We start from the raw sequence: 25,979 nt of genomic DNA on the forward strand, positions 1-25,979 counted from the left end.
AGCCAATAAAATTTTTTTTCTAAAATTTGATTAGTTTAGGAACGTATTAAAATAAATAAGGTTAGAAAAATGTTACTGATTTTAGACGGGAAGGTACCGATAGCGCACAGTACTATTGCACACAAGCCACTCACAACCACTCATAGCGCTTGAACAGAAGAATATCACTAGGCACCAGCCGCTGTGATTGGCTGTGTGCAATAGTACTGTGCGCTATCGGTACCTTCCCATTTGTCGTTAGGGCTAGCGACTGCAAGCGACGATCGTCGCTACATAACGATAACGACATTGTCGTTAGGAAGTTAGAAAATAGGTCTACAGGTGGGTGTCTTAACTAGTGTCCCTTAGAGACCCTATAATAAGGGTGCTTTCCAACAAAAGTGCCACAGTGTGACAGAGAGACACAGTGTAACACAGTTGTGTAGTCTAATTGGAACAGATAAGTTACCAAACACGGTCACTAGAGTGCGTAAAAGACTGACTTACAAGAGGAGGACCAGGTGAGAGACCCTAGGATTTTGATCCCAATTTTTTTAGTTATTCTGGAGACGAAAAAAAAGTTTACGTCTCCCGGCGTTTCATCGAATAGGCCTTAGTTTCGAAATAATACATTTGTGAAAATTGGTCATACCGCGACGCGCCATATGAGCCTTTCCGGTAACTGTTCTCGCAACCAGTGCAGTCGGCTCCGTGAGTTAGGTGCTTGCTTCACAATCGTAAGATCTGGGTTTGCTCCCGGATGTGTGCAATTTTTTTTTTTTTTTATAATAAATGTATTTATTTATCTTGATGATATTAATATAGTATACAAATTTCTAAAATAGAAAATTTAATATCATTTTCTAAACTTCAATTTAAATTTAATTTGAAGGGAATTTGAATTCAAGTAATAATATTTGAAATAATAAATAGGTAATAATAATAATAATTGTATATAAGTTATTTGAAATGGATAACATATAAAGACAACGTACCTAAATTTTCAAATTGTTTAATTTAAAATTTAATTGGAAATAATATTAACAGTATTTTAAAATTCTAGTTTTTAAAATAATTAATCGTAAAAGAAGAATAATAAACAAACATCTGATTGTGAGTGTGAATGTAAATACTTATATTACAAAAGTTAATTATTTAAGTATTGCAGATTTTACTTATAGTAAAATCTGCTAACTAGGATCCTCCCTTTGTTAGTAAAAAACACAGATTCGAATTAAATCAGAAATCTATCCGTAGAAAATCCAAACCCGTTAAAGAAGAAATTTTACATTATCTAACGTAGGAATAACTTTTTTACAATGCCGACAAAAGAATAAACTTGCAAATTAATCCGATGAATAATGAATAATCAACGAATGCATTGTTTCTTAAGCTTATACAATTCTTTAAATAAAAATAATGAATATTGATTACCATCTAAGAATTCTGGGTCCGGTACGTTATTTTCAAACACGAAGACATTTTTAGTAAAAATATAAGTTCATTGTGCTAATTTAAAGATGTAGCATGTAAAGAAACAAAAGGTTCAAACTATAATTTTAATTTTGTATGTTAAGGTGACAAAACATGACTGAACAGGACTAAAATGTACCAGTACCACACTTGAAAAAATAATTTATTTGCCCGATGTCTTGGCACTATTGATGGCTGACACGGTCAAACTTAAGATTGAGCTGTGTTTTGCAGTGTCGCTCTGTGTCTCTCTGTGTCATAGTTGGAAAGCGCCAATGTAGACACTGTGTTACACAGTGTCGCCCATGTCTCTTGTTGGAAAGCACCCAATAAGAGTCGCGCTCCCAGGCGATCTTGGCAAAATCCAGTGAGCGAAAAGTATATATACTCTTATCTCTTTCTTTCTTTAATCTAGGTTAAAGAAATAAAGAGATAAGAGTATATATACTTCTCGCTCACTGGATTTTGCCAAGATTGCCTGGGGGCCAATCATGTAATTTCACGTGGAACTTTTCACTTTTCACTTTTCATTTTTTCATTTTTCACTCATAGAGAGTTCGCGTAAATCTTTTTACGCACAGCGATTATGTATGGATAATGCGCGGAAGTTTAGTTTGCGTTCCAAAATTCACCTTTAGAGGCTCTGTCATCGCAATTATCAAGCGGTCGTGAAAAAGGTTTCTATCTGCTTTTATAGTATAACTTTTACTGTCAAAATTTAATTATATAAAAAAAGAAATTGTAAAAAAATATATTCATAAGTAAATAGCAATATTTCTTAGTTATATTGCATAAAATTAATTTACAAATATAATATATATTACATTTATTTTTGATGATCCATATATTGTAACAACTATTTTATTGTGTAGTAATCTAATTCTAAAAATTACATTGTAATTTAATACAAACATTGTTTTTCAAAATTAACTTTAATTTAGTTTTTCATTTATGCAAATTTTTAAATAAATTAATTTCATTAGTCATTAAATTTAACTTTGTTTAATTAAAAAATATTAAATAATTTAGAATACGTACCTTTATCAAAATTGAATTCTCCGCTCACACATGTATTTTCCAAATTTATAAGTTATAAACACTTACATGATTGATTAATATTCTATTTCACAAGACACACTTTTCTTATATCATTGTATATCAAAACGCGTTAAAGTATATTTTTATCTAAATTTGCATTTGATGAAGTCTTATTCTATATAATTATCAAAATATCAACTTGTCAAATATAAATATCAAACCTAATTATATAACAAAAGCATTATTTTTATTTATGTATGTACATTAGCTTATCCTGTCAACGCAATGCAATACCAAAAAGGTTAACTCTTTAATAATACCTCTTCAAACTGTTACCACACTGTTACCACACTTTCATTCTAATTTCGAAATACATACAATTTATTAATTCTCTAAATTTTCACTTTTTCGCTATCACGGCTGATGGCAAAAAAGTTCACGTGAAAAAGTTCATATTTCCGCTTGTTACGTCCGGAGTTGAAGTAGGATAGGTAAGACATGGAGGGAGAGAGGAGAGACGTAACAACTTGAGAATGTGCCCACGAGGCACAGGCAGGCCGCGTCGACAACCCAAAATATATGGGTCAATGGGTCCACAGCGGGGGGCCCAATGACAAACATTCAGGGTGTTCCGCGTCCCTCGGTCCTGTTTTGAGGCAGCAAATTTAATTGCTTTACATCGGGATCGGACCTAGTGCTTGGCTCAATAGAGCGAGGGATGATGAGTCAGGTTGAGAAATTAATCAAGTTCCTTATAATCAATCATCGATTTATTTAAAAAAAAAGGATATATATAAATATATATAAGAGAAAAAAAAATTAATTCTATGTAAAAGTAATTTATTACAATTTAGAGCTGTTAGGGAGCGCAATTTAATAATAATAATAAAAAACGAAAAAATCCGCAGACTCGCGATACAAAGCTCGAGGTTAACAATTACGATTATACACATTTATATATATATATATATATATATATAATATTCTATACTAGTGTAACGAGTAGGGTATTCGCACGTGTGTATGTGTGCCTATGTTGGGACTTCATTTAATACGGCGGTATTGGGGCGGAAGTGATTTAAAAATATTAATTTGGGAATTAAATAATATTTTGGATATATATGGGGGAGATACACGGGGACTGGTGCATCGGGGGGAGACCGAGAAAAGAAGACACCGATCGCTTCGAGGTCAAAATCTTCGGGGCCGATAGAGAACGCGCCAGGAGGGAGTGGGACAGAAGAAATCGGAAACATTGAGAGAATTAACTCTAGCGATTGAAGAGGACCAGGAGCAAAATAACAACGTGGGGGAGGTGGAGGTAGCTCCTCTACGATTTCTATACTAAGCGCGGGGCTAGGAGAACGATCCTGGTCCTCGAGATCATGCGATCCGAGGATCGGAGGGGTGGAGCAAGGTTGCTCCTTCTCCTCGTGAGGCCCTACGTTTGGGAAATCCGCAGGAGGTTGGTCTTCCTCCAAATCGTGAATCTCAGGGATCGGAGATCCCTGAAAAGAGAGCGAAACGGGAGAGTCCGGGAAGATTCTATAGGTTATTTGAGAATCGGGGGAGTCGGCGCGAAGAAAATTATCCACGGGGGAGTCGGGGCGAGGAGAATTATCTAAGGGGGAGTCGGTGCGATAAAAACTATCTACGGGGGAGTCGGGGCGAAGAAAATTATCTACTGGGGAGTGGGGGAAAAATGCGAACGGGGGAAGTCGCTCTTCTTCCGGTGCGACCGGCGAGTATGAGACAGGGGAGCAAAGTCGATTGACTTGGGCGGCGATCCGGCGGATTTCCTCCTCAATGGCTTCGAGGCGGCGGATTCGGCGATTGCGGCGATTTCGGCGGCGCTTCGCAGCTGCTCGTGACCGGTTTTTATGAATTTTACTTTATTCACTAAAATAAAAGAAAATACTCCGTTTCTCTCTGTTTGGCGAAAAGTTAAAATTTAGACAATCTCTCGGGTTAACTCGAGTGGAGTTCGAGTGAAACCGAGGGAAAAGATCGGAAGTAAAAAAAAAGGGTTCGACAGAATCTAAGGGAAGAGAAGGAAACGAGAATTCTTACGAGAAAATCCCTAGGAAGGAAAGGATTTAAAGATAAAGAAATTCTTTCGGATTAACTCTTACGAGTTAATCCCAGGAAAGAGAAGAATTAAAAATAAAGAGATTCTTTCGGATTAACTCTTACGAGTTAATCCCAAAAAAGAAAAGAATTTAAAGATAAAGAGATTCTTTCGGATTAACTCTTACGAGTTAATCCCAAGAAAGAGAAGAATTAAAAATGAAGAGATTCTTTCGGATTAATTCTTACGAGTTAATCCCAAGAAAGAAAAGAATTTAAAGATAAAGAGATTCTTTCGGATTAACTCTTACGAGTTAATCCCAAGAAAGAGAAGAATTAAAAATAAAGAGATTCTTTCGGATTAACTCTTACGAGTTAATCCCAAGAAAGAAAAGAATTTAAAGATAAAGAGAGAGAGAGAGAGAGAGAGAGAGTATGGAGAGGAGCATGGGAAGGAAAGAGTAATAACCTTAATAAATATATTATGTTCAAAATCTTTCGCACTAGAGAGAGAAAGAGTGTTCGAAGAACGAGAGCGAAACAAACGGTTGATTCGGGACTTACTGCTTGCAGATTGTAGTGTGAGTGTCGATGCAGGTGAATGCTATTCTCTCGGAGCCGCAGGGCTTCAAACTGGGCCGCACTCGACGGGAGATAGTAGGTCTGATCGGAGGTGTTCCGGGTTCAATGGACAATAGTCCGCAGATGATCCCAACCGGGGACGATTGAACTGACACTTTTTCCTCTCGACCGAGACTTGCGCCGCGCACGAGTTTAAAGGCCGCGGATCCGAGAGTCGCAGAACTCGGGCATGCAAGATGCCACGGAACTGCGATTCGGATGAAGACGAGACTAGGCTGAACCGAACTGTACGGTCTGAAGTGAACTGTGAAGTGCGTGAAGCGAACTGTGTACTGTGCGCTCCGCTAGAAGACGCACCTATTTATACTATTTTTCATCTATGATTTCCTTTGTCCCTTCGAGGGCCGTGTGCACCACTTTATTCATTAATACATCCACGTGCAATATTTACTTTTACGACTTTTTTATATTCCTCGGTAATTGTTATCCGAGAAAGCGGCAGGTTTGACAATTGAACTCCCAGAAGCATTAAATGTCAAAAAATTCTTTGATTTGTTGCTATGCGGGTGTCGGACATCAGAACTCAAAGGGATGCACACGTGCGTCCTCCAGCTCCCTGATTTTACTATCTTGGGTGTTTCCGGTATCGAGCAACGGTGTCACCTCAGATCTCCTTAATTGATGAATTTATAAATACTTAATTCGTGACATCCGGTTATTGCCGTGAGAGTCACCGTATTCTTGGGATCGGTGTGAGGTCACCGTCGCTCGCCCGTTAATTAGAATATCCGCTGGTTGCGAAGGAAAGAATCGTTACTCCGCAGGACGTAACACGCTCATGAGTGAGTTAAGCCCGTATCAGACTACGCATTGAAGATTGAGATTGAAGATTAAAGATTGAAATTTGACCAATCAAAACAAGGAAATTTTAACTCCTTTTATTTTGATTGGCCAAAGCTCAATCTTTAATCTTCAATCTTCAATTTTTAATGCGTAGTCTGATACGGGCTTTACGTGGAATTGTACACCTAAGGACTTTGATTCTGTCCATGGGGAAATTTTTCATACTGAGAAGTCGTTATCTTTCTACATACTTACAGTTCATGATTAACGTAACGACCAATAAGCTCTAGTTGTTTCATTAATCATGAACTGCGAGTATGTAGAAAGTGGTGACTTCTTAGTTTGGAAAATTTCCCCATGGACAGAATCAAAGTCCTTGGGTGTACATGATCGTGTAATTCACGTGAAACTTTTCACTTTTCACGTTTCTGCCCTAGGGAAATGTTACATGATTGATCCCCTGATGGCGCGACTCTTATTATAGGGTCTCTAGTGTCCCTAGAAGTAGAGTCTGGGGGCCTATTCTCAAGATATATGGGTGCATCCCAACGGAGGAAGAAATAGCGGAACGGAACAGTTACGGAAAGGAGATATGGTGGGAGGTCAGCCAATCAGAGCAATTCCGTTTCAGTTCCGTTCCGATTTTTGACGACTGGGCTCCCCACGTATGAATGTTTGACGTAACGGAATTAAAACGGAAAAATTAACCTCACTTTCGTGAAATGTTTTCGTAGACAACACGTGTCCCAAGTGAGAAACAAATTTAAAAAAAAGTTTTTTGTCGATTGTATCAGTATTTTTATGTTCAAGGAGCATGTCGTCATTGGTAAGTAATAATATATAAATACATAACATGTGTTAAAAACGCTGTCTCACATGTGTACGTTTCCACGTAAATTCAATAAAATTATATATTATTAACTAGGACAGATTTAAATGTGGTTACTGTGGCTGGGCTGTTTAGCGTTACAAAAATGAAAGAATTTCTCACAGTTGCCTTGCAAACTGTGACTTATTCATGGATAACAATAGAAACCTCTTTATAGATGGTATGTATGCTTGTGTGTGTATATATACATTTGATTCAATTGATGCTTAGACAATATTCTATGAATCTTTTTCAAATTGCGCATCAAATGTATGTCAATAGAGCATAATTTGTCCTCGTTGTTCATCAAACTTAATCTGAATTATTTTAATTCTTTAGAGACACATTTGCATAAGACAGATAGCAACACTGCCATTGAAATACTGCTGATAAAGAAAATATTGCTGAGAATTTTGAAAGCACTGCCCACGATAATGTAATAGAAAACGTAGACGAAGATTTAATAGCTACAGTAAAAGAGAGACCAGCCCTGTATGACTATCGAATACCCGTAAAGGAACGAGGAAGGAAACAGAAATATCATTTGTGGCAGGAAGTCAGCAACTGTTTAAAAGGTACTATTTATATATATTTAATTATGTTTCTTTATTTACGAATACTTTATCTCTATGTGCACAAACGCACGCGCGTACACACACACACACACACACACACACACACACACGAATGATTGATTTTTGCACTTGTTTGTTTTGCAGAGAAAAAAAAGGTTAATGCAGAAGACTACGAAGAAGCTTATGAAGCGTATGACAATGTATCAGAGTTGTCTGAAAATGTTCAACGAGTAGAAAACGAATATTTCGAGAAAAGAGTAAAGTGCATAAGAAAAGTATTATTAATTAATAAAGTAAATGATTGGAAAAGATCACAATTAAGTTGGCACAAAGAAATACAAAAACGACAATTAGTGAAAACTCTCTTACTACATCGTTTTTTGAAAAGAAAAGAAAAGAAAAAACACCAATTTTGGGTTCGATCAATCTTTATTGAAGAAAGGAGATTTTATCAAGGAGATAGTGACAATTTAATTATAGAGATGGAAAATGATCCTGAAAAATATTTTGAATATTTGAGAATGACTAAAGAATCTTTTAACAAATTATTGGAGTTGCTTGAATCAAAGTTAACCAAACAACATTTTCTAAGAACTCCAATATCGGCCTGTACACGGTTACAAATCTGTTTACGTTATTTAGCGTCAGAGGATACAATGCATTTGATTTCTTTCGCTTTTCGAGTTGGATTAAATACAGTCTCCAAAATTGTAGCGGAAACTTGCGTAGCTATTTGGGATTTGTTTCTTTATTTACGAATACTTTATCTCTATGTGCACGAACGCACGCGCGTACACACACACACACATACACACACACACACACACACGAATGTCAATTATCTAACTTTTTCTTATTTAAATTTGTAGGTTTCTATTCTGCTGCAGAAGCAGAAAAAAAATGGCTCTATCTAAAAAACTGCTACAGAAAAGCCAGAAATACAATAAAAAAGAAAGAGAGCTTTGTACAAAAAAGTGGGGCAGCTGGTTTACCTAAAACTTATGAAATTAAACCGTCCTTTCGTCATTACAACGCCATGACTTTTTTAAATGATACATTGGAATATCGACAGTAAGTTGAAGAAAAATGATAATCTAACCAACTAATTATTAATATTTAAACAAATAGTATTATTACTAATTGTATTATATCATAATAATTTCCTATCGTTTATTTTAGAACCGTTACATCCTTGAAAAAATCAATAGTTAAAAATCAATTTTCCAATATTCCTTCTACATCAAATGACAACTTCGACAATTTCGACGACAATGGTACTCTTATCTCCGATGATAATTACACATCAATAGCGTCTCTCCAACAGCATCTACATCAAAAGGTAAGAATTTTATTATTCAACTTGCATATTTATGTTTGTGAATGCATGATTGATTTTTGCACTTGTTTGTTTTGCAGAGAAAAAGAGGGTTAATGCAGAAGACTACGAAGAAGCTCTTCTTCATTCTTTGACAAAACCTTGTGAGCCAAATCCTATTGACGGATTTGTATCGCGGTTGGCAGAAGGGTTACGTAGGCTGTCCTATCAATCACGTTCCAAATTAAAAATCGAATTTTTATCAAAATTATATCAAGCCGAGGAAGAAGAAAGAAACAGACGTGATATGATGTGATAAAGCACAAAGATATTGAGAAGATTGTTTCTATAATTTAAGGATATTTTATTTGCAATGTATCAAAAGTTTTTATTTTCTAATTTTTTACAGTATTCTTTACAGTATTGTTAATTAAGAAATATTGCAATAGGGTTAATATGCAATATTAGGAGTTCCATAATTTAAGTATATTTTATTTGTAATGATTCAAAAGTTTTTGTTTTCTAATTTTTTACAGTATTCTTTACAGTATTGTTAATTAAGAAATATTGCAATACGGTTAATATGCAATATTAGAAGTTTTTGTTCCTTTTATAGCATTTTGTTTTATAATTTATGTAATACAATACTGATGTTTTTCTTGTGACAACGTATATATTTAAAAGAAGGGTTAATATAATATTATATTATATTATTATATTATATAATATTATATTATATTAGTATATTATATAATATAATATTATATTATATAAGAAATAGACTACAAATATTGACCTAGTCTTGTTTGTGTGATTAAATGTTTTAATGTAAGCTGTATTGTTAGTAAGTATAGGAATATGAATAAAAGGGTTTTATTCATAATAATTTTTGTTTACAGTATTGTTTTATAAATTATTATTTATTACAGTTTATATACTGTTACAAGAAAAATTATAATACAAGTTACGAGCTATAATATATAAAAATTCATAAACTTTATGTCATAACAATGCTTATCATAAATACAATGTATGTAAAAGTCAACTTTATACAGAAAAATATAATTTTTTTACAACCAAGTTGCAGTAGCTTTATTGATTAAAATTTTTAAAAATTATTGTTTTGTGCTTTTTCCATTGTTGTTCAATCACTCCAATAGTACTGAAATATTCCTTAAATCTATCTCGAACAGTACTTCCACGTATATCATTTTCAATCAAAAAAGTTCGTGAGTTTTGAAATACTTTATTTATATTTTTCGGACGAATATTAACAGAATAAGTTCTATTTTGTATAGGAAGTGCAAGATCAGTTGTCATTAAAAAATTATGTAAACAAACTGTGGCTCTAATAATGGAAATTGCATTATCAACGGATGTTGCTATAGGTCTTCGAAAAATTCTCCATCTCGAACTTAAAAGACCAAAAGCGCATTCTACTGTTCTTCGAGCACGACTTAATCGATAGTTAAATACTTTTTTATCTAAAGTTAAATTAGTTTTTCGTGGATACGCATGTAACAAGTAACTAGTTAATGCAAAAGCTTCATCACCTATTATAACATATGGTACATTAGGACCTTTATCTGAAAGTAACCTTGCTTTCGGTATATTTAAACGTTTCTCTTCTAATTGACGTTTAAATTCACTACTTTGGAATATACCTCCATCACTTCGTCTTCCTTCGGCTCCAATATCAACAACTATAAAATAACAATTGGCATCCGCAAGTGCCATAAGTACAATACTGTGATTAAGTTTATAATTATAAAATGTTGAGCCACTTTTAGGTGAAGCCTAAAATATAATTAAAAATAAATTAAAGAAACTAAGAACTTCTAATGTAACGTACTATATATGTGTGTGTGTGTGTGTGTGTGTGTGCGTGCGTGCGTGCGTGCGTGCGTGCGTGTGTGCGTGCGTGCGTGCGTGTGTGCGTGCGTGCGTGCGTGCGTGCGTGCGTGCGTGAGTGTGTGTAATTGTATGTGTGTGTGATTGTGTGTGTGGGTGATTGTGTGGATACATACCTGAATTTGAATATGTTTTCCATCAATTGCTCCAATACAGTTTGGAAAATCCCACAAAACTTCAAATTCTTTTGCTTTTTGGATCCACAAATCTTCTGTTATGTTAGGAAAACCTTTTTCTTTTAAAACATTCCAAATAGCTACGCAAGTTTCCGCTACAATTTTGGAGACTGTATTTAATCCAACTCGAAAAGCGAAAGAAATCGAATGCATTGTATCATCTGACGCTAAATAACGTAAACAGATTTGTAACCGTGTACAGGCCGATATTGGAGTTCTTAGAAAATGTTGTTTGGTTAACATTGATTCAAGCAACTCCAATAATTTGTTAAAAGATTCTTTAGTCATTCTCAAATATTCAAAATATTTTTCAGGATCATTTTCCATCTCTATAATTAAATTGTCACTATCTCCTTGATAAAATCTCCTTTCTTCAATAAAGATTGATCGAACCCAAAATTGGTGTTTTTTCTTTTCTTTTCTTTTCAAAAAACGATGTAGTAAGAGAGTTTTCACTAATTGTCGTTTTTGTATTTCTTTGTGCCAACTTAATTGTGATCTTTTCCAATCATTTACTTTATTAATTAATAATACTTTTCTTATGCACTTTACTCTTTTCTCGAAATATTCGTTTTCTACTCGTTGAACATTTTCAGACAACTCTGATACATTGTCATACGCTTCATAAGCTTCTTCGTAGTCTTCTGCATTAACCTTTTTTTTCTCTGCAAAACAAACAAGTGCAAAAATCAATCATTCGTGTGTGTGTGTGTGTGTGTGTGTGTGTGTGTGTGTACGCGCGTGCGTTCGTGCACATAGAGATAAAGTATTCGTAAATAAAGAAACATAATTAAATATATATAAATAGTACCTTTTAAACAGTTGCTGACTTCCTGCCACAAATGATATTTCTGTTTCCTTCCTCGTTCCTTTACGGGTATTCGATAGTCATACAGGGCTGGTCTCTCTTTTACTGTAGCTATTAAATCTTCGTCTATGTTTTCTATTACATTATCGTGGGCAGTGCTTTCAAAATTCTCAGCAATATTTTCTTTATCAGCAGTATTTCAATGGCAGTGTTGCTATCTGTCTTATGCAAATGTGTCTCTAAAGAATTAAAATAATTCAGATTAAGTTTGATGAATAACGAGGACAAATTATGCTCTATTGACATACATTTGATGCGCAATTTGAAAAAGATTCATAGAATATTGTCTAAGCATCAATTGAATCAAATGTACATATACACACACAAGCATACATACCATCTATAAAGAGGTTTCTATTGTTATCCATGAATAAGTGATCACAGTTTGCAAGGCAACTGTGAGAAATTCTTTCATTTTTGTAACGCCAAACAGCCCAGCCACAGTAACCACATTTAAATCTGTCCTAGTTAATAAAATATAATTTTATTAAATTTACGTGGAAACGTACACATGTGAGACAGCGTTTTTAACACATGTTATGTATTTATATATTATTACTCACCAATGACGACATGCTCCTTGAACATATAAATACTGATACAATCGACAGAAAACTTTTTTTAAAATTTGTTTCTCACTTGGGACACGTGTTATCTACGAAAACATTTCACGAAAGTGAGGTTAATTTTTCCGTTTTAATTCCGTTACGTCAAACATTCATACGTGGGGAGCCCAGTCGTCAAAAATCGGAACGGAACTGAAACGGAATTGCTCTGATTGGCTGACCTCCCACCATATCTCCTTTCCGTAACTGTTCCGTTCCGTTATTTCTTCCTCCGTCGGGATGCACCCATATCGCATACGATATTTCACAGATGTCACTAGAATATTACACTTGTGGGGTAAGGTTTCCAACACATAAAAACGGGGAATTAGATAATATATATAACTATTTTTATTTAGAATGCGTCAGTCTTATTTCTCGGCCTAACGCCGTGATACAAATTAAGTCTTCTCTCTACTAAAGGCTATCGCGGAGTGAGGGACGCCAGACCAGCGTCTCCTCCTACCACGCCGGGAATCGCGCGGGCTCCGTCGTATTGTGAGCGACATTCTGATTGGTCGTCTCGCTTGTCCAGTGAGACTTGTCCCGTTGTCGTTGGCGTCATGGAAAGCCGCCATAGTACTTCCCCTCGAGTGACATGGTTCCTACTATGTCGCGAATCTAACGCGTTTGCCTGGATATACTCTTGGGCTGTTAGCTTGCGCTGCTTGACTGGGTGACGACTCGTTTTCCTCCTCCGGTATTGCCTCCAAGAACGCTGGTTTAAGTCGATCCACCGAAATGTTGACAGCTTCTCCTTTAACTAGAACTTTAAATATACGATCAGTAATTTTTTCGTTTACCGGGTATGGCCCTTCGTAAGGTGGTTCTAGAGGGCTTCTTAATTTATCCACTCTCACGAATACGTGAGTGCATGTGTATAAGGTACCGTGAGTGAATGTTCTCTTCTTGTTGTGATGGGCTGTAGGTGTGGACCTGACGTTCCGCATATGCTCTCGAAAATGTGATAAAAATGCTTGAGGTTCTGGCGTAAAATTTTCATTGAAAAAATATTCGGCTGACAGACGTAAGGTAATGCCGTAGACTAATTCTGCTGCTGTCGCTTTTATGTCTTCTTTGATGCTGGTACGCAGTCCCAGTAGAACTATTGGTAATGCTTGCAACCAGTTTTTAGATTCTTGACAGCGGATTGCGACTTTTAAAGAACGGTGCCAACGTTCGATGATTCCGTTAGAGGCCGGGTGATATGTTGTAGTTCTTGTTCGTACACATCCCAGGTGGTTAGTCAGGGCTTTAAACAATTGTGATTCGAACTGTGTACCTTGATCCGTAGTAATGGTTTTAGGCGCGCCAAATGTGCGACCCATGTGTTAACGAATGCTTCAGCTACTACTTGTGCGGATATATCCTGAACGGGAGCTGCTTCGGGTCATCTTGTAAACCTATTGATCATTGTTACACAATAACGGTACCCATGTATAACAGGGAGAGGTCCGATAATATGTAAGTGTACGTGATCGAATCTTGTATCTGGCACTGGAAACTGTTCCGGTACGAGTCGGTTATGTCTGTGGACTTTATTCTTCTGGCACTGTAAACAAGTTTTTACCCATTCGGTAATATCTTTGTTCATTGCTGGCCAAACAAATCGTTGTCCGATCATTTTTCGGGTGACTCGTCCGCTGGGATGTACTAGTCCGTGAGTGACGTTGAGTATTTTCCATCGTAGGCTTTTTGGCACATAAGGACGAACTTCCGTCAAAGAAACATCGCAATAAACGATGGTATCAGTGTTATCTACACGGAGTTTACTTAATTGGAGTGAATGCGTTTCGTTTTGCAGTAAATCTTTGAGTTCTTCGTCTGTGAGCTGTTCTTGTGCAAGTTCTTCGGTTGTAACGATGACTGGCATGTCGATTGCCTCGACGCGTGACAGTGCATCGGCGACCGTGTTGTCTTTCCCTTTGACGTAGATGATTTCCGTACTGAATTGGCTAATTAGATCGAGTTGTCTTAGCTGTCTGGGAGATGCTTTTGCGGATTTCTGTAAGAAAGCATAGATTAATGTTTTATGATCGGTTTTTATTACAAGTTTGCGACCTTCTACCATGGATTTGAAAAATTTGAGGCTACTGTATATGGCTTGGAGTTCGCGATCATAAGTGCTGTAATTCCTTTGTGTCGGACTGAACTTTTTTGAAAAGAATGCGAGAGGTTCCCAGCATCCTTCATGGTATTGCTTCAAAACGGCGCCCATTGCTGTATCTGAAGCGTCTGATTTAATTGCCAACACTGCATGTTTTCTAGGATGGGCTATTAAGGTTGCGTCTATTAGCTGCTGTTTGCAGTAAAAATGCTTTTTCTGCGCGTTCGTTCCAGATTACAGGGCGTTTATCGTTCTTTTTGGTATTAGTCAGATATTCGTGAAGCGGGGCTTGTGTGCTGGCAGCGTTAGGAATAAACCTTCTGTAAAAGTTTATGACTCCTAAGAAACGTCTCAGTCCGCTGATATCTGTTGGTTTCTCTATCTTGTTAATTGCTTCGACTCGTGTGTCCAGAGGTTTAGTACCTTGACTACTTATGGTGTAGCCTAAATAACTGACTTCTTCTTTGCCAAAAACGCATTTTGCCGGATTGATAGATAGTCCATTATCTTGTAGGCGTTCGAATACCTCACGAAGATGTAGGCGGTGTGTTTCCAAATCCGGTGACGTTATTAAAATTTCGTCGATATAACAGTGACAGTAATCCAGACCTTTAAGTACACAATCCATAAGTCTTTAGAATGTTTGTGCAGCGTTACGTAGGCCAAAAGGCATCACGTTATATTCGTACAGTCCAAATGGTGTTATTACCGCTGTTTTTGGACGGTCTTCTTTGGCGACGGGTATCTGATGATATGCTCTTGTCAAATCTAATGTTGTAAAGGTAGTGCATCCTTCTAAGTTGTGTACAAAATCGTGTAAATGTAGGATTGGGTATCTATCGGGTATCGTGACTTTGTTTAATTGCCTATAATCACCGCATATTCTCCAATCGCCTCCGTTTTTGGGCACTAGATGCAATGGGTTAGTCCAGGGACTAGAGCTGGGTCTACAGATTCCTGCATCAAGCATGTGTTGTATTTGCAAGCGCGTTGCGTGTAATCTTTCACCCGATAGTCTGCGTACGGGTTCCGCAACTGGTGACCCTGTAGTAGTAATGTGATGTGTTACTCCATGTTTAGGTACTTGAAAATTTGTCGGTTTGGTAATATTGTTGAAATGTTGTAGAAGATCTGCAAAAGGGTTAGTGTGGTCGAAGGTTGTTATTCCCCCAATTTTAGATTTTGACAGTGTGCCGCTTGCCTTGGAGTTTGTTGTTCCGTCTCGTAGTAGTTTGTGTTTTAAATCGACTAACAGTCCATAGTGTGCTAGGAAGTCTGCACCAATTATAGCCTTTTATGTCTGCTACCACGAACGTCCAGTCCAGCTTCCTCCGTAATCCTAGATCTATGTGGATTAATTTCGATCCGTACGTAGTTATTAAAGTATTATTAGCGGCATATAATTTATATTTACTTAATGTAGTTTTACCTCTGACTGCTTTTTTGGTATAATTGAAACTTCTGCTCCAGTGTCTGTAAGATAAAGCATCCCGTTTTTCCTGTCCATCACGATTAGACGGAATGTCTTCGCGTCGCCTGCTTCCGTCATCTGACTGGACAACGCGGCTAGTTTTCCGCGTTAACATTCTTTGCGTCTGGCTTTTTCCAATCGCATGGCTGTACGCATCTGTATGCTTCGTTCCCGAATTTCCAATGAAAGTAGCATGTTTTGGATGCTCCTCTACGCTCCTGGGATCTGGTTTTGCTCCTGCGCCTGTACTCGTCGTATCTCCTGCTTCTGGATCTACTTCGTTGTATGTCGCAGAGTTCGGCAACTTGTTTGGTCAATGCGTCGATTCTGTATTGCATGACCTTGAATTCGTTGGACATTGAGACTTCTTCCGTGGGTAATGCTTGAGTGGTAACGTTAACTTGTGCTACGCTTGCTTTAGACATCTCTACGATTTTATCGGCTTGGAGAGCTAATTTTTATAAATCTGTTACTTCGCTAATGGCTAAAATGCTACGTACGCTATCCGGTAATTGCTCGAGGAATAGTGTTCTGAGCACTGCATCGTTGCATTGTCCGCCGGCCAAATTCCGCAATCTTTGCAGGAAGATTGAGGGTCTTTCGTCTGCAAGCTCGTTCCCACGTAATAGCTTTCGCAATTTCGATTCGTTGGTCTCAGCGAATGATCCGATTAATTCTCTGCTTCAAGGTCTCGTACTTATTTTCGGCCGGTGGCGCGGCTATAATGTCTGAGACAAAGGGCAATACGGTTTGGTCAAGGTTGATAATGACATACCTGTACTTTGTCTCGTCCTTTGTCACTCTGGCTATTGCAAACGCTGCTTCAACTTGCGCGAACCATAGGACTGGGTTTTCCTTCCAGAATTGTGGCAGTTTTACTGAACGTGAATTAATCGCGTCCACTCCGTGTTCGCTGTCCGTCTGTTCCAATGTTGGTGTGTCTCCACTAAATGGGGGTTGGTCCGTGTTCGGTTCGCCCGTTAATCCGCCTCTCGGTGGTGTACGTGGTAACGACATTGTTTGATCTCCTTTCCCACGTGGCTCGGTAGAGGTTAGCTTCCCGCGTGGTTTGGTAGGGTTAACTCACGTGTTTTCTTTAGTTCGCTATAGCGCGTATTCGGTACGAGGTCACCAATATGTGGGGTAAGGTTTCCAACACATAAAAACGGGGAATTAGATAATATATATAACTATTTTTATTTAGAATGCGTCAGTCTTATTTCTCGGCCTAACGCCGTGATACAAATTAAGTCTTCTCTCTACTAAAGGCTATCGCGGAGTGAGGGACGCCAGACCAGCATCTCCTCTCACCACGCCGGGAATCGCGCGGGCTCCGTCGTATTGTGAGCGACATTCTGATTGCTCGTCTCGCTTGTCCAGTGAGACTTGTCCCGTCGTCGTTGGCGTCATGGAAAGCCGCCACACACTTGGCGGAAAATTTATATTCTCGAATTTTCATAAGTAACCCGTGTGCGATAATTAACGCATATTTGACATTGAGTGAGTCAGATCATGCAATACCAAATATCGCATACGAAATTTAAAAAATACTATTATGGATGCAGCAATGCGAACATAGTCACATAGACAATAAAAAGGAAAGGAAGAAAGTGCCAACTTGTAATTGAAACATATTGCTTCTGTCAAAGCTATACGTATTCTTTTACGGATAAATACCGATCATTTGACATTGTTTTTAAAATCGCGTAGAAATTAAAATAACATAAAACTATAGCTACACTTCATTTTAGCTGTGTACAATTGTATCGACTTTTGTCACAGTTGAAAAACACCCAATAATGAAAGTGTACCAATTAAATTTTTTTTGAAATTTTGTGAACAAAAATTTGGCAAATTAATTGGATTTTTGTTCATTAAAATTTATAACAAACACTGAGTAATCTATTTTTACAGAATAATAAATCATGCAACAGAACATAAATAATTTCATTAATTTGGGAGCATTTCATCTTCTTGAGGATTAAATAGTACTCGTTCCCTAATTTCAACAATTTTTTCAACAGTCTTCGAATGACAAACACCACACCACCATGCATACGCGTTTGTGTCGCATCATGCTCCATGCGTTACGTCACGTCACGGAGGCTCGCGGCGTTATTTCGACTTGTGTCGTAGCTTGATTGCTGCAAGTATTCATCTTAAACTTGGCAACGCTGTAAGAGAATCGCGTACAAAAATTATCAATTAATAAATTTCACTTTATTTCGAGAATAGAAATTAGCGGTACCATGTGATATTTATCATGCAAAAATTATCGTCAACAATATATATATCGCATGGTTTCGAGAATAAGGCCCCTGGAGGTGCATTTCGAAAGTTCTATCTGAAATATCCCTTTTAGTCATAAGGTTGGTAGCGCTGTAAATAACTACGGTGTGTTCCGTAATGAAAGTTGAGTTTATGGTTATGGTTGACATTAGTTCACATTAGTTTGCAGAAATCAGCAGAGAAGTTAGTTTAATTTCTTACATTGTAATTATTTATAAAATAATTGTAATCATGCATTATTGATTAAAATATTATTTACTGATAATAATTTTAATTTTACAATATGAATTAAAAGCAGAAAATGGATTTCCAAGAATTCCGTAAAGATAAAAATCGTAAGTTTTGATTAATTTTAATTTATTAATTGTAAGTAAATTAGATTACAGGGTTTGTCCCAAAAGTAATGAGCCTTATTTTTTTGCCACGCGACTGTACAGCGCACACCTGCGCGACCGGTCGGAAGTGGTGAGGTGGACTTTAAGCTTGCCAGCGACGCCTGGTTCAATTGCGTACGAGCTCTCAGAGCGATGGGACGTCATTTTTAGTGAACTTACTATCCTGGGGGATGGGGAACACTAGTGTTCCCCATCTCCCGGCGAGGCAATGGGGGGGGAGTGACTCCGCGTTATGTCGCAGGGTCGCTTTCCCCGGACCGTCAGGTGGGGTCTGCCTCGCCGGACTCACTAGTATGAGGGGTTCTCCTTCCACGGCTGCGTGTCCCAACAGCGCGGCCAGCAGCAATTGTACGGGAGGAGGGTCGTCTCCTCTCCTCATTGTTGTTGCTCCCCTCCTCCTCTATGGTGGAGAGTGAGGAGGCGACCACGACGTTTCCGCCCCTCCGCCGCCTTTTAACCCTTGGGCCGCGTGGCCCGGTGGAGGGGGGGGGGCAGAGGGCGATTCTTTTTCTGGGCGGCCGGGGCGGGAGTCAAGGTGGGTCGTGGCCCCCGCTCCCGCTGTCGTCGTTGTTGTCGCCAGGCATGTGTTCCCCCGGCCTCCACTCCCATTGTTTTTCGGCCTCCTCCTTCTGCCGCATAACCTGCTCGCAGAAGGAGGAGATCGCGACCCATGCGCTCTCCCTGCGGACCATCTGGGTGATGATGGCCCGCGGGCCAAGGGAGAGATCGTTTCCAATTTCTGCTCTCAGGACTCCGCGCAGTTCGTTCCACGCTGGGCAAACTTCCAGCGTGTGCTGCGCGGAGTCCGATACCGCGTCGCAATGATGACATTGTGTCGTCGGCTTCTTCCGTATTCTGCACAGGTACTCACCGAAGCACCCATGTCCGGTGAGCACATGTGTCGTCCTGTAGGACAAGCCGCCCCAGGAGCGGCCCACCCATTCGTCCAAGTGGGGTAGGATGGCCTCCAAGATCCGAGATCCTGCCGCCGGCGGGTCGTTGGTGAGGCTCTCTCGCCAAGCGTCCAGCGCCCGCCGGCGTTCCTGTAATAGCGCAGCGACCCTGGGGGTAACCACTCCCTCCTGCAGGCGGACGAATTTACGGCCGACGCTCTGGCCTTCGCTCTGGCGTAGCACCAGGCCAGAACGTCGGCCGTAAATTCCGCCAAAGGAAGCCTTGCCAGGACAATGGTCGCCGCGCTAGGAACGGTGCGATACGCGCGCACTATTCTACGTGCCAGCCGCCGCTGCACCGCGTGCAGTACTTCGCGTATGCGGCGGCTGGCCAACGCCTCGCGGAACCAGACTGGAACTTCATATAGAGCCCCAGCCATCGCCGCGTAGGCGTATGCGCGCCTCGCACCGACTATCGGACCTCGGAGGTTGGGCATCAACCCTAGGATGGCGTCCGTCTTCTTGCACAATCGCTGGGCCATTTTGTCAAAGTGCTCGACAAAGGCCCAGCGACCGTCCAGTAGCAACCCCAAATACTTTAGGGTTGCTTCCACTTGAACTCGGGTGTTGTCGACCAGGAGGCCTCGGGTGGTATCCCGGAGCAGCCATCATGGAAGAAGATGGCTTCCGTTTTCTCCGGCCACCCTCAGACCCCGGCTCTTAATGGAGCCGACGACACAAGTCACGGCCCAATTGCCGATGGCAACCGCTCTTCTCTAGGAGGCGCCCCTGACTACCACAAACGTGTTGTCTGCGTAGCAGACGACGTGGCAGCCAGGGGGGAGAGCTTCGCGGAGCACGGTGTTGTACGCTGCGTTCCACAGCAGGGAGCAACACGGACTCCTGTGGAACGCCACACGACAGGTCCCTCCGCTGCTGGAGTCCGGTTTTATCCCGAAACTCCAGCACCCTGTCCCGGAAGTAGTCCCGACGATGATGGCGACGAAGTAGGGCGGCACGAGATAATACTCTTTGAGCGCCGCCACTACCACGCTCCATAGGATACTGTTAAAGGCATTGGCTATATCCAGTGATATCGCCAATGCCACCTCCCCGTCCCCCGTGATGGACTCCGAGAGGGATCTGACCTGCCTAATGGCATCGATGGTTGATCTCGCCTCTCGGAATCCATATTGACCGGGGGACAAATCGGGACCCTTCCGAGACATATGCTGGATGATGCGGTTAACGATGATACTCAAGAATTTTGCCCGCATCATCCAGCATACATAAGGGCCTATACGTGGAGGGACTCTCAGCAGGCTTGCTTTCCTTTTCTAGCAGAACAAGCCTGGTCTTCTTTACCTCCTGGGAAAAGTTCCTTCTTGGAGGCACTTCATGTAGGTGGCACGAAGTGCCTCCCCAACAATCGAAGCCGCCCGGGCCCAGGTGTGAGCGTCTTCCATTTTGCATGGATTCCGTTTGGCCCGGGCGCCTTGGCTCTGCCTCTTATTCGGGCGAAGGCCGCGGCCATCTCGTGCTTGGAAACCTTCAGCTCCTCGCTCCATCCGGGAGAGGGCCCGTCTTCTCCGGAATGTCCCTCCCCCTGGTGGGGAACACAGTGTCTACCACCTCTCCGAGGAACTGGGAGTCCAGCGTCTCCGGGACTGGAGGCGCCCATGGGCGAAACCTCTTCATCACAATTTGATAAGGTCTCCCCCATGGATCACGGTCCAGCTCGGAGAGTAAATCGTCCTAGGCCGCGGTCTTCGCTTGTGCGATGGCGGTTCTCAGGGCCTTCCTGGTCTCCCTAAGGACCGCCGCAACGCGGTTCAGCTTTCCTCTATGCCCCGCCGTTTGACGCGCGTGTGCGCTCGCCTGGCGGCCACGGCAGCACGTCTGAGTTCAGCGAGCTCCGCGGACCACCAGTAGGCAGCACGGCGCGCCATAGGTCTGCTGCGGGGCATGGAGGCGTCGCATGCAAGCGACATCATTCCGCATAGGCGCTCCGCCTTCTCCTCGGCTCCGAGGTCAGCCCCTCCCTCCGGCCAAGTGAAGGCGAGGAGACTGATCTCGAGGGCTTCGGGGTCAAGTTTCTTTAGAACGTTTTTCATCTTGTCTGCGGCGGCGTTGCTCACGCACCTCCGTGGGGGGGGGGAGACCAGCTCCATGGAGATAAACCTATGATTGGACGTCTCTCCCAGGGAGCTGGTCTCCACTTTCCATCCTTTAACCCTGTTAAAAACTGGGGGAAGCTCATGTGACAACCACAATGGACTCCCCCCAACCCTCCACGTAGGTGCTGACCCGGCCCCGGTTTAAGAGTACCAGGCCGAGCCCCGCCGCAAAGCCAGGCGGCCCCTGGTGTCGGTGCGAGGGCAGCCCCAATCCACAACGTGTGCATTGAGGTCTTCCCCCACAACAACTAGCCTAGGAAAGCGACTGAGAATGTCGCTCTCCATGCTATCCAGGGCCGTCTCGAACTCCCCCCTGTCCAAGCTAGGGGTGAGGTAACAACCCAGGACATCGATGGGTCCGTACTCGATCATCATAAAGCCCTCTCCTGCCGATATAGGAATCATCGGCGGAGCGCCTGCAACATGTTGGCTGACCATCGCCACCTTCCCCGAGGAGTCCCCAATCCAGTTGAGGTTGTCCTCGGGGATCCTGTACGGATCGGCGACGATGGCCAGCCCGCCACCCACCTCCGCCAGGCACTGCACAAGCATATTCTGTGCAGCCCTGGCGATATACACCGATCCTGTAAAATACGGAAACACATTTTCGGGTCTGGGAGACTTTTTCAACTTTGAAAAGCTATAACTTTGATTACAATCAATATTTTTCTACGATTTTTTTTTAAACAAAGTTCAAAATCTCAGGAGTGTGACTGCACAATTGGCATTGCCGAAAAATAATTTATTGTGAAGTTGTAAAAAGAAACCATTAAGCAAAAATGAGAAATTGGTCAAAAATCCACTTTTTCTTCAAAAAATCATATCTTCGCAACAAAAATTGTTTAAGGATTATTAAGTACGGCGTTTTAAAGCTAAAGAGTCACATTTTCAAAATAAAATTTGGCAAAGTCATTCCTTTTAAAAAATATAATTATGTAACATGGAGAATATAAGGTATTTTTGGGCATCTAAAAATCCACTTTTGAAAAAAAAATCATATCTTTGCAACAAAAAAACTTTGAAGAACTTTACAATATGGCGTTTTAAAGCTAAAGATTCATACTTTCAAAAAAAAAAAATTATATAATTTCTATTAAAAGATGTACTTATGTAACAAGGAGAATATGAGGTATTTTTGATTAAATCGTGTCTAAAATTGAAAATTGATGTGTTTCATGATGTATTTTGGAAAAACTCCCTTTTCTACAGCATTTTATAGTATTCCAACTTTAGACAGAGTAAATGCGAGTAACATTCGCGAACCGACCTGTTTGAACGTATTTTGTCCAGCCTTTTTATGTAAAATACTCACAAAAAAAGTTTCACTTACACACTATATAAGTTGCATTGACCCTAAAAAAACTTTGCTGCCGTTCGAATTATAGTTAACCAAAAAAGTTGATCAACTATATCAGTAGTATAGTAAGGCGGATTCTAACTCAGGGATCTGAGGGGGGTGCGGGGGCAGGGGGGAAATTTCACGACGCGTCTTTGCCGTACTGACCATGATGATGTCATGTGGGGGGAGCGGGAGGAACATTTCACGGCATATATTTGTCGTGCTAACCACTCCTTGAAGGGAGGGGGTGATGCCACATGCCTACTCGCTCGCACGCCAATGTTCTTTTTGCCGCGCTAACTGCGTTTTGGAGGGGGTGATGTCACCTCGATTTGTGCGGGGCAGGGAGAATTTCACGACGCGTCTTTGCCGTACTGACCGAGATGATGTCACGTGGGGGGAGCGGGAGGAACATTTCACGGCATGTATTTTGTCATTCTTACCACGCCTTGAAGAGAGAGGGTGATGCCACCTCGCGGCGTTAGCATAGATGACATTACGCAAGCACTGCGCTCTCACTCCTTCCTGTATACCTTCTTGCTCGCACGCCAACGCTCTCAATTGCCGTCTTGGAGAAGGGATGATCTCACCTTGCGATGCTAATCATAGCATAGGTGATGGAAGCGCACATGCGTTTTCTTTCTCACTCCCTCCCATATATTGCGCTCATCAGACGCTGCGATGCGGTGTGGCGATGCATCATCCTCCTTCCCCCCGTACGCACGTTTTATCCTCGCTCGCTTGCTCATGCTCTCCCACGGCTTATCTTATACTTCGCACGCCAATGTTCTCAATCGCACGCGTTCTTATTTCTAAGGTGTTCTCAGGAATGGAAGAGAATAGGGAAAATAATAATAATTTGTTTAAATATATTTTTTTCATTTTATTTATTTATTTTAAAAAGAATATATAAAAATGGTTTTATTAACATATTATTTATTAAAATTATTTATTTTATTTTTAATATACACAAATAATTAAATATTTAAAAATTATAAGAAAACGGAAAAAATTATTAAAAATAAGAGACTAAAAAATTATATAAAAAATGATATGAAAAAATATATAAGATAAATTAATAAAACATAAATTGTGTTATGCATGACATGGCGACGTTATCCTCTTTGTCCTTTTTCTGCTTTGTCCTTCTCCTAGTCATTAGGATAAGCGATAAAATAAACTAATAGATTATAAAGCGCAGTAAGGAAATTATGGAGAGAAAAGGAGAACTTACCTTAAAAGCGCCGTGGTACAATCCGTACCACACGATGGCCACTAATGGTGTTTACTTCAATCCGGAGAGAATTAGGCATAAAGTGTGATCGATTGTATTCTTCCACCTCCGGATCTGCTGCTTGCCACCATAATGGTGACCCTCTTCGCAAATGTGGTACAACTCTCGATTCTACAACCACTCGAGGAAGCTCCCTGATCGAGGGTTGAACAATTTGTACACAGGCTTGAGTAGTAACTAGTTAAAAAGAATTTTTATTCATATAACTTTTAACGTAACTAAATTAATTTTATGTGCCATCAACTTTAACTTAATTTAGTTAAAAATTTATTAACTTACCCAACCCTGTTTGTTCATTTCTCCCGAGCAAATGGTTGCGTTCTCTCGCCCAATGAAAACGCATGCATGTGTAGCATTTTGAAGGCGTAAAATACTGTTGACATTTGTCGCAGTTCATGGTGGCAGACTGACTGAGTGACAGATTGATGCGAGCAGAGCCCATTTATTTTTACAATCAAAATGTACGTGATTTATCTTCGAGACATTGATACCTCATTGTTCTCATAGTAAAATGAGAACACCTCTAAGCAATTTTTTATCTTATCATGCAGCTTAAATTTTCGATAACACAAGAGATACGTTTTATCAAGAGGTATGACAGTATCTTACACCAAGTGACCGTTGCATATTAAACACTTTTTATAACATGATCGCACTATTGAACGTGCATCATACGTCTATTGAACCGATATCAAACATCTATTAGACGTCTACGTCTACGTCTACCATACGTCTGTCGTACGTCTACCGTACGTCTATCGTACGTCTACCGTACGTCTATCGTACATCGACCATACGTTTACCATACGTCTATTGTACATCGTACGTCTATCATACTACTACATTGTACTACAGACGTTCGAGTGTAGTACGTTAGACGTTTGATAATAGTATGGTTGACGATCATACTACTACTACATTGTACTACTGACGTTCGAGTGTAGTACGTTAGACGTTTCATAATAGTATGGTTGACGGGTTCAACCATACTATTATCAAACGTCTAACGTCTACGAATTACTTATGCATTACAGGAGAAGATAAAAAAATATACCATAAATACGTTTATACATTTTTTATTTTAAAGCATCTTTTTGACATTGTAACCAATAATTGTATAATTTAAATACATTCTGCATAGCACAATTCTTAATATGTTTTGCACATCGTATAGTGTTCGCTGTATCCAAATTATTTAAAGATTCAATGTCTTCGTAATCAGCATTCACGGTCTCGATGATAACATTATTTCTTACACTGACATCAAGTATATTTTTCAACCATTCTCGTTTTTCATGGCCTTTAACGTATACGATAGCTTCATCATTGTTTTTATCATATACAGCTGTTGAAATCAGGTGCTTCGCTTTCGGATACTGAACTATTCCATCTTCCCATTGTAATCCATGGTGATAAGCAGTCAACCAAGAAACGCAAGATCTTTCGGATTTTGTCAATGCATTCCATGGCATAGAATTCGTAAAAATGTAATGCGTGAGAACGTTTCCTTGTTTCAATACCGCTACTTCCTTTACAATAAATTTTTTTCCAATGGTGAATCCTTGCAGATCCACAAATGTTGGCACAACCATGACAAGTAATTTTTGAAATTGTACCATATCACAAAATATCTCGGTATTTTATTAAAGATATTTGCTAACGCTGCATTTTACATGATTTTGCGCACAACGTTAGACAATGGACAGTATTCAAT

General features: G+C 40.1%; 2 protein-coding genes and 1 pseudogene across 3 annotated transcripts; 1 reads left to right on the forward strand and 2 right to left on the reverse strand.

Moving 5' to 3' along the window:
* Positions 1-6,796: 6,796 nt before the first annotated feature.
* On the forward strand, positions 6,797-9,820 carry LOC105207092 (annotated as a pseudogene).
* A 3,088-nt stretch (positions 9,821-12,908) lies between these two features.
* On the reverse strand, positions 12,909-13,628 carry LOC120357267. Its single transcript, XM_039447420.1, has one exon. The coding sequence runs from the start codon at positions 13,626-13,628 to the stop codon at positions 12,909-12,911; it is 720 nt and encodes a 239-aa protein (XP_039303354.1).
* Positions 13,629-23,982: 10,354 nt separating this feature from the next.
* Positions 23,983-24,976, reverse strand: LOC113004538. Of its 2 annotated transcripts, XM_026138122.2 has the most exons (3): positions 24,545-24,976; positions 24,206-24,442; positions 23,984-24,122 (listed from the first exon to the last, which is right to left on the reverse strand). In XM_026138122.2, exons 1-2 carry the CDS (start codon positions 24,705-24,707, stop codon positions 24,207-24,209), a joined length of 399 nt encoding a protein of 132 aa, XP_025993907.1. In that variant the 5' UTR covers positions 24,708-24,976; the 3' UTR covers positions 23,984-24,122; position 24,206. The 2 variants fall into 2 exon arrangements, with proteins under 2 accessions (XP_039306508.1, XP_025993907.1); XM_039450574.1 differs by having other exon boundaries at positions 23,983-24,442.
* Positions 24,977-25,979: the final 1,003 nt, after the last annotated feature.

This window comes from Solenopsis invicta, chromosome 1 (assembly GCF_016802725.1).
Source record: "Solenopsis invicta isolate M01_SB chromosome 1, UNIL_Sinv_3.0, whole genome shotgun sequence".
Lineage (NCBI taxonomy): Eukaryota > Metazoa > Arthropoda > Insecta > Hymenoptera > Formicidae > Solenopsis > Solenopsis invicta.